The 13,462-nt window shown below is 34.2% G+C and overlaps 1 protein-coding gene across 1 annotated transcript; it reads left to right on the forward strand.

Moving 5' to 3' along the window:
* The first annotated feature begins 11,784 nt into the window (after positions 1 to 11,784).
* Positions 11,785 to 12,345, forward strand: LOC122597047 (secreted RxLR effector protein 161-like). Its single transcript, XM_043769683.1, has one exon. It carries the CDS (start codon positions 11,785 to 11,787, stop codon positions 12,343 to 12,345), a length of 561 nt encoding a protein of 186 aa, XP_043625618.1.
* Positions 12,346 to 13,462: the final 1,117 nt, after the last annotated feature.

Consider the following 13,462-nt stretch of genomic DNA (forward strand, 5'->3'; position numbering starts at 1 on the left):
TCGATCCCCATCCCATGCAAAGGTTGGAGGGTCTTTTCTACTATTTAGGTAAGGTCGAGGTATTGGAGCTCAAAACCCGCGGAAGGCGGCACTGAGCAGTTACTTAGTGGCAGAGGCTGAAATATATACTTTTATATATATACTTCTATACTAGCATATAAAGATTATACCTCCATGTTGAAAAGTTAATATTTTTGGGAAATGTGAAATTACCATTTTATCTTTAATTAATTAATTTACACAATTATTTCATTATTATCTAAAAGATATCCATTATTCCTTTAAATCAAGGGGAAATATTAAATGTTGTTAATAGCATCAATTCTTTTCTCACAAACATCTTCCTTGTTTGTCACATGTTAAAAAATTATTAACCCCCCCCCCCCCCCGGTGAATGTGAGGGCAACAGCAGCTGTCTAATTGCTGTTAACAGCATATTAGACATCCCCTTAAATCAAATATCTATATCAAATACCTACACCTCTTGACGTAGCCGCCACCAATGGTCGACGCCGCTATCACCATCATTCAATGCCACCATATCAATGTCAATGTCATCGCCATCGCATTACACGAGTACTATGCTCATATTTTATAAGATAAAGGTTTAAAGAGTATGTTAGTAATTCAAAGGTCTATGGCAACTATTAAAAACATATTGGATAATTTCTAATCTATACCTCTATGCTATAGTATAAAAATAATAGTTCATGTTGAAAGTTACATGAGGAAAAATGTATAAAATACCTTATTAATTTATTACATTATTAGTCCTTTATTTTTTAGAATATCTTCATTAATCCTTTATATCAGTTAATTTTATATTAATTATCTACACTACTCGACATCGCCTTTACCACCAACAGTCGCCCCTCACTACCACGTTGTTGCTGCCACGAACACCGCAGCATTGTGCGGGTATCATGTTAGTAATTCTTAATTAGATTGTTTGTAATATACCTTTTTTGTAACATTTATAAAATACATTAAAAAAAATGGACCTATTCGGTTGCGTCGAATGATAAGATGACTTTTGTGTTTCAAGACTTTCAAGTCTTAAAAAACTTCATGTCTTCACATTTGACCCAACTCTATTGGTTTTTGTATTGCATTGAATATACAAAATAATGATAAAGGGCTGGCCCATACAAAAAACAATAGGCCCATATTTTCTCACGTTGTAAACCTACAATTTCTTTTCCCTGTATATTAAGTTGATTACAATTATAATATTTTAAGTAATATTACTTTAAAATAATGATTAACATATATACTATAAGTTTATTTAAACTTTCAAAAAAAATAAGTTTATTTAGGTTAATAATCTTTATATCCTTAATCTTGATGCGATGCATGGTAATGTATCCATTAAATTGATTACAAATATAAGAGTTTAAGTAATATTATTTGAAAATAATGATTAACATATATACGTTAAAAGTATTAATAAATGTTATATAATAATAATAACTAAAAGAATTTTTAATAATATTATACTTTTATTATGCATGTAAAATCCGAAAGGACCATATATAAAATAGAGTAAATGTCTTTTAATTACTTTAATATTCATTAGATATCTATCTTAGGTTGTAAAATATAAACAAATATTAAGTTAGATCAAGTGGTATGTAGATAATATTTAAAGTTAGAGGTTATGAGTTTTAATCTTATATTTGGCTTTTTAATTAATATTTTATAATTCATAAAAAAAAAATTGTCCAGGTAGACATGACATGGCAAATAAAGTGCCACATAAGCACTAAAAATATAGATAGATTTAAATGTCATTATATATTAAAAAAACATTAAAATTATCAGAAAATGTCACATAAGCAAAAAAAACTTAGTTGACACGAAAAGAAGAGTGTCACTTAAGAAAAAACTACACTCTCTTAGTTATATAGAGAGAAATGAATAAAAGTTTTGTAATATTTTACTTATACTATACTCTTAACAATAATTACTTTTACATACATCAAATATCTATATTATTTGTTGTTGCTTTCACCACCACCAGTTACCACCATCACTGCCATTCACCGTTTTTCTCACATCACAGATACCTTTCTATTATAATTTAATTATTTTATCGAATTTATGACTTCATTTGTTGGATTTTATAACATCACATAATTTGCAATAAATACATGTTATATTTGTTTACTTTTACATAGTTAATATAATCAACCAGGAAGGTTGAATATGTGGTTAATATCCTAGTCTAAAGATCGAAATCAGGAGTTTTATCCTCATGTCTTGTAAGGTTAGGATACTTTTTTATCTTTGACAGAAACTGGAAACAATTTCTCTACACGGTCATGGTAGGGGTAAGATTATCTACATTTTAACTTTAATTGTACACCGTCGAGATATTGATACCCAAAACTAGTAGAAGACACCAATGGGTGCTTAATTTACTTTACCTAGTTAGACCGTTAGTACAACAGGATATTTAAAAACAATACTGCTAATTTGTTACTGATGAGTTTTAAGCCTCCAACGCTCAATAAAAAGGATATAAAACTGATAGTCGCACTATTTATGAATAGATGCAATAACATTTTACTTTACTAGTTAATTATATATAATTTCTCACCTATCTGAATTCGCTGGACAATAATCTAAGTTTTTTCAAAATTAGTACATCAAGGATCTAAATTTTCCTTTTTTTATTTGAGTGGTAACTCCATGTCTGTTTCATTTTCATTCAACCAATTGGATCTCATTTTTAAGACTAGATAGATGATTTTAATATTATAATATATTTAATATTTATGCAAGCTACTGCTAGTGTTTATTATTATCAGTTTCGGTAAGAATTTAATAATGCATGCATATTACCCCTCTTGATGATTTTTTCAACAAGAGCACTATGATTCCCCTTCTTCAGTTGTACATTTGTTTTTGTGATTTTGTCATTGCCGAATGCTTGTAAAAATGCTTTTCTTTAATTTGACGTGGAGCTAGGAGCATAGTTTTTATAACGTAGAGATTTGTATCTCAAATGGGCTTATGAATTACTCTTATTATTATACATATCGTTGGTTGCTATATATCAACTTCTTTTTTCTAATATGATCGACTTGTCGTTTCATTAAGAGGGACGGGTTGACAAACACTCTTTATGACTACACTCAAGATGAATGTTAGTTAAGTGGTGATAGTGACAATGCTCACAACGAGACAAATTGGGATATATGTAGTAAATTTATGCTTTAAAGTGCATCCATAATGTGCAAGGTCGGCCCAACAGTATAAATGGATTAAGCTATCGTTTTGGGCCCTCAAAGTTATAAGGCTTCCATATTTGTAAAATGGGCCTAAGGTTTGGAAATTTGGGCTAATTCTATTGTCTAATTCATACAAAGAAAAACAAAACAAGGGGCCTCAAAACTAGGGGTAAGAAAAACCGAACCGAAAAACCGAAAACAAAAAAGAAACCGAGAAAACCGAACCGAAAAAACCGAAAACCGAATCAAACCGATTGGTTTGGTTTTGGTTTTCTAAAAACCGAACGGATCGGTTCGGATTTCGGTTTTATATGCAAAAACCGATCGTCAAAACCGAACCGAACCGAAAATCATTTATATTTTAATTTATTTTATATTTATATATATCAATCACACTAGTTTATTTTAATGATTCATTTTTCATATTTATAGCACAAGACTTTGTTGAGGACAGTAACTACTAATTCCCTAGCTTGATCGAATGAAAAACTTCTTATATGACCATTATGTTCAGTTGCAACCTCACTGATATGAAGTACAATTAAAACAACGACTAAGCTTGCAATTGGTTTTACCTTGTGTAGAAATCAATATATTGAACAAAACATTATTATTAACATAGTTACAATATCAACTCCAAATATACGAACTACCCTCTTTACGTTTTTCCAAAAACATTCGACATCATCATAAGATACAAGTTATAAGAAAACGATCATCAAACTTTTCCATGTCTAACAATACCAAAATTGATTCTATAAAAAAAATAAAATAAACCGAAAACCGATCCAAACCGAACCGGGAAACCGATAAACCGAATCGAATCAAAACCGAATCCAACAGTTTCTGGTTTTGAAAAACCGATAGCTTCGATTCGATTTTCGGTTTTAGATCAAAACCGACCCAAGTCCACCCCTACTCAAAACTCAAAAGAAAAAGAATAAGCTCATAAAGAAACCATATTGAAAAGCGAACCTTCCATTCTTTCTTAACATATGAAGGCAAAATATAATATATTCTAGCCAGTAGTGTATTAGTACAGGTACACCATATAATCTAGTACTGTTTTTTTTTTTTTTATTATTCACAAGTTATAATAGCATTATAACACATAAGTGAGAGCCTTGTGGTCCTTCATAGTAGAACACTAGCAGATATCTTCTTTTTTTCCTTTCTTTTTTTCTTTTTGGCTTTCTTTGTTATATATCAGGCCCCCAAATATGATGTGTGTATTTAAGGCCACTAAAAAACTTAAGGCCACTAAAAAACTTAAGCCAACATTTATAATGTGTGTATTTAAAGATGTAAACGAAATAAACAAATATGAATTGAGCTTTGTGTTCACTTTGTTCGTTAACAAACAATTCATAAAACCGACAAATGAAAAAAAATGTCCATGCTTGTTTGGACATGACTTGTTCATGTTCGTCATCTGTGTTGATGAAGAAATGCAAATGAATCGAATGAACAAACAAAATTAAACATATATATAATTGAAATTTATCAAGGTATTATGATGGTTTGGTCATAATGCTTTTGTTAATCAAGGATTGATGCTATAGTTGTGTACATAGAAATATAGAATGTAGCTAATCTTTTTAATTGGTTACCATTTTATAAATTGTTCAAATGGAAGCAATAAAGAACATTAAATGTTACTTGATTTAATTTTAAGATTGAGTTGAAGTGAACATATGATGAAGGCAGTGTCATAGTAGTTGTAATGAAATTTGGGTGTTAGTAATCTCGATTAATCCAAGCTCTTGATATTCACCCAAATTGTCTTAATTTTGATAAATTATCATAGTGAAGTGCATTGCCGGCTATAGAGTTTATGAATGTTAGGCATAAGCCTAAGTCCCCAAATATACGAAGTTTTTAGTTTTTATATTTTGAGTTTAGTGTTTTAGACTTTAGACTTGGGCTAGATATTATTGACCGACTCAAGAAAACAAATAGGCAAATACCCCATCTTAAAAAAAGGCCACCTCACACATGAAAGCAATAACCGCTCAAGAATTAAAACGAAACGAACAGTTAAGAAATCAAAGAGCTAGTCAACAACTGATTTTCTCTCCCAAGAAAGATGTCATTAAATCTTGATTACTGAAGAGACTTTTTCTTAAAAATGACGCGAGACTATTTTTTTGCTTTCTTTTCACAACAACCCAGGTACGTAAGATGAACTATCATTTTTTTTCTTTGTTTATTTTAATTTGAAAGTTAACGAACTAGGACTGCAAAATCAATTTGGCTTAGAATTGGATATAAGTTGTATAAATTGTACTTGTTAGCGCATGATTCTCGGTGACATGAGCATTCTAGATATGTGATGTATATTTGTGTATAATTTCAAGTCTTGTAATTATCTTGTAATTACTGTATGTCTTAATATTACCTGGCATATTTTGTGTAAGCCAATTGGGATCCAACTTATGTTTATATGTTTGTTTGTTATTTGTATTTTGCAGGTTTTAGACATAACATGTAAAGAGTCATTAAGTTAATATTGTTTCTGCGTATTAACAGCAATTGAGATATTAACTTAGTGTACTTCTAGAGGGAAGTTAAGATAATTGTGTTGCTGCGTATTTACAGCAGTTTGAACATTAATCTTATATACACACTTCCAATAGGTAATATTGATGACACTGTTTCTGCGTATTCACAGCAGTTGAAATGTGTCAAAGGCTAATGCTAGTTCTGCGTATTATTACAACAGTTAAAGCATTAGTTAAGTTAATGTCGGTTATGCGTCTTGACAACAGTAAAGACATTAACTCAGAGTACAATGTCGGTTCTGCGTCTTGACAGCAGTAAAAACATTTACTCACCATAAGTGTTATTTGAGGGTTTCTTAGGAACAAGCAAAAAGTCTTGCTTGGTCAAAGTAAGAACACTCAAATGTTCATTTGAAAGTTTCTATAAAACAAGCAAAAGTATGCTTGTTCTCAAGAACTCTCAAATGGTTTGAGAGTTTCTGTGGAAACAAACAAAAGTATGCTATGCCCACAGAAACACGCAAACTGGCCAAAACCCTAATGAGCTTGGGCTTGGAAACACGCATGGGTCTGCATGTTTCAGAACACGCATATAGCCATTTGCGTGTTCCTAGCCCTTACCTATATATAGTGGGTATGTGTCATGCGTGTTTGAACAAGAGTGTAGAGAGAGAAATGAGCAAATCCCAGAGAGAGAAAAACAAGAACACACACGGTTGATCTTGTGGGTAATACTCGTCTCGTGCATAAACCGCAAACACACACCCGGCCCCCCAAACGGCTCGTAGATTGCAAGTTACCACGTGTTTGGTAAGGTGCGTCTGGAGAGCCGTTCCCGGAGTGTTTATCATCACGTAACAGATATATATATATATATATATATTGCGATATATATATCATCTAAAGGTAATTATATAAACCGTGGGTTATCTCGAGGAATTTCCGCACCTCGACATATCCTTAAGTCGATCTCTGATTTGATAGTAGTACAAGATCATAGGGACCTACAACTGGTATCCAGAGCCACAGGTTTTCATAACCTTGGTTAGAGATTGACAACGGTTTTGTGGTATCCCTTTATTTACGTGAGTTAGGTGAAATTTAATCTTTGGGCACGTTTTTGAAAGAAAGATTCGAACTTGTTGCCAAATATTGATTAATCTATATCCTTGTAACAATTTCTCATAATCTCGTGTATCCTTGAGCAATATCGGGCTCGGGATCTAAGAAATTGTGGGAAAGTGGTATTTGTGTGTTCTTGAAAAGTGTACTTTGTGTGTTCTTGAACACTAGTACCTTTCGTGCGCGTTTCAATATTACCAAGGCTTTTGTGTGTTCTTGTGTTTTGCTTGTTCTTGAAATTTTGAGAGTTCTTGAGATTTTGTGTGTTTCTTGAATTTTGTGTGTTTCTTGAACGGTGCGTGTTTCTCCTAGTTTGCGTACACGTGAAGTTGAGAATCTTGGTTAAGTGTTGGTGATTTGTTGGAAATTGTACTAGTTGACGATGTATTGATGTGAAAAAAATCACATTTTTTTTAATAACGTGAAAATAAGTTTATATGAAATAGTTTTTTAAGATTTTATATCGATATTGATTGACAAAATCTTCAACTAATTAATTTTTGACTTAGACTAATGAGCATGATATTACCATACACATGATATGAAAATAAAATAAATATCGTGATAAAATGATAAAAGAAAACAAAAAATCAAAAAATCTAATGTAACAATTAACTCTATATGTCAATTAAGAGCAAAATATCTTCTTTTAGGGTTTAGGGGTATTTTGCGCATTCCTGGACCATTTGCGTGTTCCTGGTGTCTGCGTGTTTCTACATTCTCGCGAGTTTCATTTGCGTGTTCCCAGTTTGCGTGTTCTTGTCAAGTTTGTGTGTTTATAAGTTGAACCACATACACAATGGCTGCAAACTATCTTAATCAATTAATACTAATGGACCATGAGACTGGTAAGGGTAATTCACCACCCAAGCTAATGATCATAGACCAATACTTTTCTTGGAATGGTCGATTTGAATCCTTTATGCAATTCACCGATATTAGAATGTGGACTTGTATGACTGAAGGATATAAAGCCCCGACATATGAGGATAGTGGTGTTACCAAAGTATATGCTTATCAAGATATGACTGAATCCGATAAGAAACTATATGAGGCAGAGAAAAAGGCACTTTCATGTTTAAAAATGTCATTGCCACAAGATATATTACATTTGTTTAACGGATTTAATACTTCTAAAGAACTTTGGTTAGCACTAAAAAATCATTGTAAAGGGGATGAAACACTTAAAAAGAATAGAAAAGACCTTCTAAAGCATCAGTATAATGTATTTATTGGGTTAAGAAGTGAAAGCTTAGATCAACTAATTACACGATATTATCATCGGCTGGCAGAGTTGCAAGCATTTGAGGTTACGTATTCTGAGGAAGAGAAGGTCGAGAAAATTTTGAGCTCTTTGCCAGAAAAGTGGAATCACTATATTACCACTTTGCAAGAGAAAGCAGATTTCGACGGCATGTCTCTAACTCAAACAGTTGCTAAGTTTAGGGGACAAGAAATGAAACAAAAGAGGAGGGAAGTAGGATATAATAATGCTCAGATTCCCGAGCTTTATTACGGTAGGCCTTCAATCAATGTAAGTACCAGTTCTCCTGCTGAAAGCACTAAGGCTTTCATGAGTGAAGATGTCAACTTACAGAGGTTCTCTGTTGACTCTGAGGGGAACATATGTCGTGTTTCGAGTCAGAGCAACAATTTAGGCAATCGTGAATATCCTACCTCCAGTGCTAGTTCCACCATGCCTATAAGTGTCAAAAGTGCGGAAAGTCACTTATCCGTTCTTGTGTCATTCATGACATCATATGAATACTACGAACAAATTGATCCTTTGGACAAATTGATCCTTTGGACTTAGAAGATATGGATCTGCAATGGCAAATGGCTATGCTCACTCTTCGTGCTAAACGGTTCTTATCAAGGACAGGGCGGAAGGTCGTGGGCTCAAAGTTTGGCTTTGATAAGTCAAAAGTAAAGTGTTTTGATTGTGGGGGATTTGGACACTTTGCTAGAGAATGCCAGAGATCTAGAGATGTTGATAAGCATAATATAACTTATCAAAGTTTCGAAAATGGAGGAATAGCACAGATTGCTTCCAACTCACGACATCAAAGAAACTATCAGACTAAAAATGACAAAAATCAAAGGGGGTGATGTGTTGTCATCAAGAGAAAAACAATGGCCGAACATATGTTAATCAAGCTCTTTTAGCTGAAACAAGTTGTGTGGGGTCTGTTGTTAATAGTTGTGATAGTGAGGATGCAGTGTGTTCTAATAAAGTTGAAGTCAAGACATCTGAGGTATCTACAGGGACGGACTTAGATGAGCTGGTTAACTTCATGGCAAGAATGAATATTCCTGATGAACAACATGACCTATTGAAAAAGGCCATAAGCATATGGTATGTCGATAGTGGTTGTTCAAGACACATGACAGGGGATAAATCATTATTGTCAAACTTTGTTGAGATTCTGGGAGCATATGTAAGCTTTGCTGGTCCCAAAGGTGGCTCAATTACCGGTGTTGGTGATGTCACTAACGGGAAAATCAAGCTTGAGAAAGTGAATTATGTTGAACAGTTAAATCACAACTTAATAAGTGTGTCTCAAATTTGTGATAAAGGGAATCCTGTTCATTTCACCAAAGAGGAAGCACTTATCCTAAAACCTGGGTATGTGATTCCAGAAGAGTGGATTCTGTTGAGGGCTCCTAGGAAAAGAGATATATATGCCATGGCATTGGGTATCTCTAATCCCGAGATTGAGACTACATGTATTTTGTCTCAAGCCTCAGAATCAGACTTTTTACTTTGGCATAGAAGAATGGATCACCTTCATTTTTGTAAAATGAATTACATCACCAAAAAATGGATTGGTAGAAGGTGTTCCATTGAAGAGATATGGTAGTGAAGATAAGTGTGTACCTTGCAAAAAAGGCAAACAACACAAGATTAATCACAAGTCCAAGTCTCTAAATTCTACGGCCAGTCCTTTTGAACTTCTTCACATGGATCTATTTGGGCCAGTAAATGTGAGAAGTATCGGAGGAATGTATTACTGTCTGGTTGTCACCGATAATTTTTCAAGATTCTCTTGGGTGTTTTTCCTTACATGCAAAGAAGAGACATACCAAATACTAGTGCATTTCCTTGCCAAAGTAGAAAATGTCTATAACTCAAGAATCAAGAAAATTCATAGCGACAATGGAACAGAATCCAAGAACAGGTTGATGGAGTTTTATTGTCTAAGCAAAGGCATTGATCAGCAATTTAGTGCTCCGTATCAACCTCAGCAAAATAGAGTTGCAGAGAGAAAGAATAGAACACTTATTGAAGCTGCAAGAACAATGTTGGCTGACTCTAAACTTCCAACCATATTCTGGGGTGAAGCTATAAACACTGCCTGCTATGTAATTAACAGAGTTCGACTGTGAAGCGGTTTAACAAAACATGTTATGAGCTGCTCCATAATAGAAAACCTAGCTTAAGTCATTTGCAACCATTTTGGTGTACCATGTACCTTCTTAAAGGTTAAACCAAACATAGCAAAGTTTGATGAAAAGGTTTATGAAGGTTACTTTCTTGGATATGTTCCAGGAACACCAAATCGACGTGTTTATAACAAAACTACTGGTAAGGTTGATATTGCATACAATGTTGAGATTACTAGTAGCTCACCTGGTATTCTTTCAGGTCCTGAGAAAATGTTTAATTATGAAGACATTTTTAGCACTCTTAATCCCTCTTTTATGGAGTTGCATTATTCAGATGATATAGTGGTGGTTCGGGATGATGATGTTTTTGCATCACCATCTTACGAAGGACCAATATGCAATGCAGCTTCAGAAGATAGGAGAAGACGTCAGGAGTCTGAACAAGAAGTTATCTCAAGAAGGTCTGATGAACCAATGGGTCAAGACTCTTCAACTGAGAATACTTTTAGACATGTTGTGACAGAGGAGCATCCCTCAGTTCAGTTTGAGGAAGAGATTTATACTACTTTGGGTGGAAATCTTGATGTTGATCGGGTCACACAAAAACACATTATGAAGGCTTATCCTATAGAAAATATCTTGGGAGATCCTAACGTTAGTGTTAGAACTAGGAGCAGTCTTCAGGATAGCACAAGGCTCTATGCTGGCATCAGAGATACTGGCATACTGGAAACATGTAAGTACAGTTGCTTCATCTCTCAAGTGGAACCTAAGAATGTGCAAATGGCACTGAAAGAACCATCTTGGGTGAATGCTATGCAAGAAGAGTTAGACCAATTCAGAAAATTAAAAGTCTGGAATTGGTGAATGTGCCTGCTGATATCAACCCTTTTGGAACAAGATGGGTGTTCAGATGTAAAAGGGATAATAAAGGGATTGTTACTAGAAACAAGACTCAACTGGTTATTCAAGGTTTTGCACAACAAGATGAATTAGACTATACCGAAGTATTTGCACCAGTGGCTAGAATTGAGGCAATCAGGCTTTTTCTAGCTTTTGCATCTTTTAAGGGTTTCAAAGTATACCAATTAGATGTAAAGAGTGCATTTCTCTACGGTAAAGTGCAGGATTTGGTGTATGTGTCTGAACCTCCTGGGTTCACTGATCCAGACTATCCTGATAGAGCTTATAAACTGGATAAAGCTTTATATGGTCTTCATCAAGCACCCAGGGCCTGGTACGATACATTATCCACACATTTGGTGGAAAATGGGTTTGTAAGAGGTCAGATTGATAGCATATTGTTTACAAAATGGAAAGGTGATGATTTCTTACTGGTACAAGTTTACGTAGATGACGTCATTTTTGGTGCATCTGACGAGAACATGTGCAAAGAGTTTGAAGAAATCATGAAGAGCAAATTTGAAATGAGTGCAATGGGTGAAATGAATTTCTTTCTAGGACTGCAAATTGAGCAGAAATAGGAAGGAATTTTTATTCATTAAACCAAATATGTCTATGACATTCTTAAGAAATTTGGTATGGATGACTCTTCACCTATAGGGACTCCAATACAAGTTAATCACTTGTTGGGAGCTTCGAACAGCTTGGATCAAGATGTTGATCCTACATTATATAGGTCAATGATAGGATCACTTATGTATCTTACATCATCAAGACCTGATATCATGTTTGCTGTCTGCTTATGTGCTCGATTTCAATCCTGTCCGAAAGAGTCACACTTGAAAGGAGGAAAAGGAATTCTTCGATACCTTAAAGGACAACCATCACTTGGTTTATGGTATCCCAGGGGAGGGGAGTTCGACTTGTATGCACATACAGACTCTGATTATGGTGGTTGTAAATTCGATAGAAAATCTACTTCGGGAGGATGTCAGTTTTTGGGAGATAGATTGGTATCATGGCAGTGCAAAAAGCAAACATCCGTTGCGAATTCAACCTGTGAAGCAGAATATATGGCTGCTGGAAGCTGCTGCTCACAAGTGCTTTGGATTCAACAACAACTGCGTGACTATGGTTTGAATTTTGTTAGAACTAGTTTTGTCCAAACTGGCCAGTCTCCAGATGCATCTGGAGACTAGAAGATTTGTCCAGAAATATATTGAAGTCCAGTTACAACGTACAGTTTATGCAACTGAAGACTTCCTCCATTTGAGATTTGATCAGAACTGAAGACATTCCAATTGACGTCAGAGACAACAAATGGAAGATAGAGAATGACAATGGCAGCGAAGCCCAGTTGGCATTCTACTCAGATCGAAACTGGAGAATATCAGTTTAAAGCCTTTACAATGCTTTACACTGTTTACGAGGAAGACCTTTTTGCTTTATACAGCTTTATACAGACAATATCATTTGTCTATGATTAAAGTACAAAAGTGCATAAAGCAGGTTAGATAAAGTAATGTCTTGACTTACCTTATCAAGCATTTCAAAGGAACTCACTTAGTTTCCTTAAACGGTGTCAACCATATTTATACGACAAAGTTGGATTCCCAATGCCAACTTTGTCTATAAATAGAGGTCTTTGCACAACAAGAATATAACTTTGCATATTCAGACTTTTGCAATATTCTTGGTGTACTTGTGCAATATTCTCTCAATCATAAAAGGGCACACTTCACAACTTTAAGTGTTTCGATTGTTAAAAGAGAATTTCCTAGTATAGATCATTTGTATTTCATAGGTTGTTAGGATATTTACATTTATGTATTATCTTGGTTCCGCAACAACCTTGTATTTTATTTAGTATTAATAAATAAAATACATTTGAAAATTACAACTTGGTCTCACCATTTTACTTTGGTATACTTACTTATTGCATTGTCTTTCTCTTTGTCACCTACTAAGTAATATATTCAAGGACTTGGTATACAATCACTGTAACTGGTCGTCTCCAGTTCAGTGTTTATATTGCAAAGAACTCTCACCATTGACATAGAGGTGTCTTTAGTTAGTACCATCTCTTGAGTTGGGACTTATAAGTGGTATCAGAGCAGAAGGCTAACATAATTGCCTAGATCTGCTAAGATGTCTACTACTGAAGGTGAGAATGGTTCTAGTAATGATGAAAACACTTATGTTAACAATACCATACCTAATCAAAATGCTAATAACAACCCTCCTCCACCTCCTTCCAATGCCCCAAACCATGTCCATGTCCATTACTCAAATACTCCTATTCCCAAATTTGATGGA

This window comes from Erigeron canadensis, chromosome 4 (genome assembly GCF_010389155.1).
Source record: "Erigeron canadensis isolate Cc75 chromosome 4, C_canadensis_v1, whole genome shotgun sequence".
In the NCBI taxonomy this organism is placed as follows: domain Eukaryota; kingdom Viridiplantae; phylum Streptophyta; class Magnoliopsida; order Asterales; family Asteraceae; genus Erigeron; species Erigeron canadensis.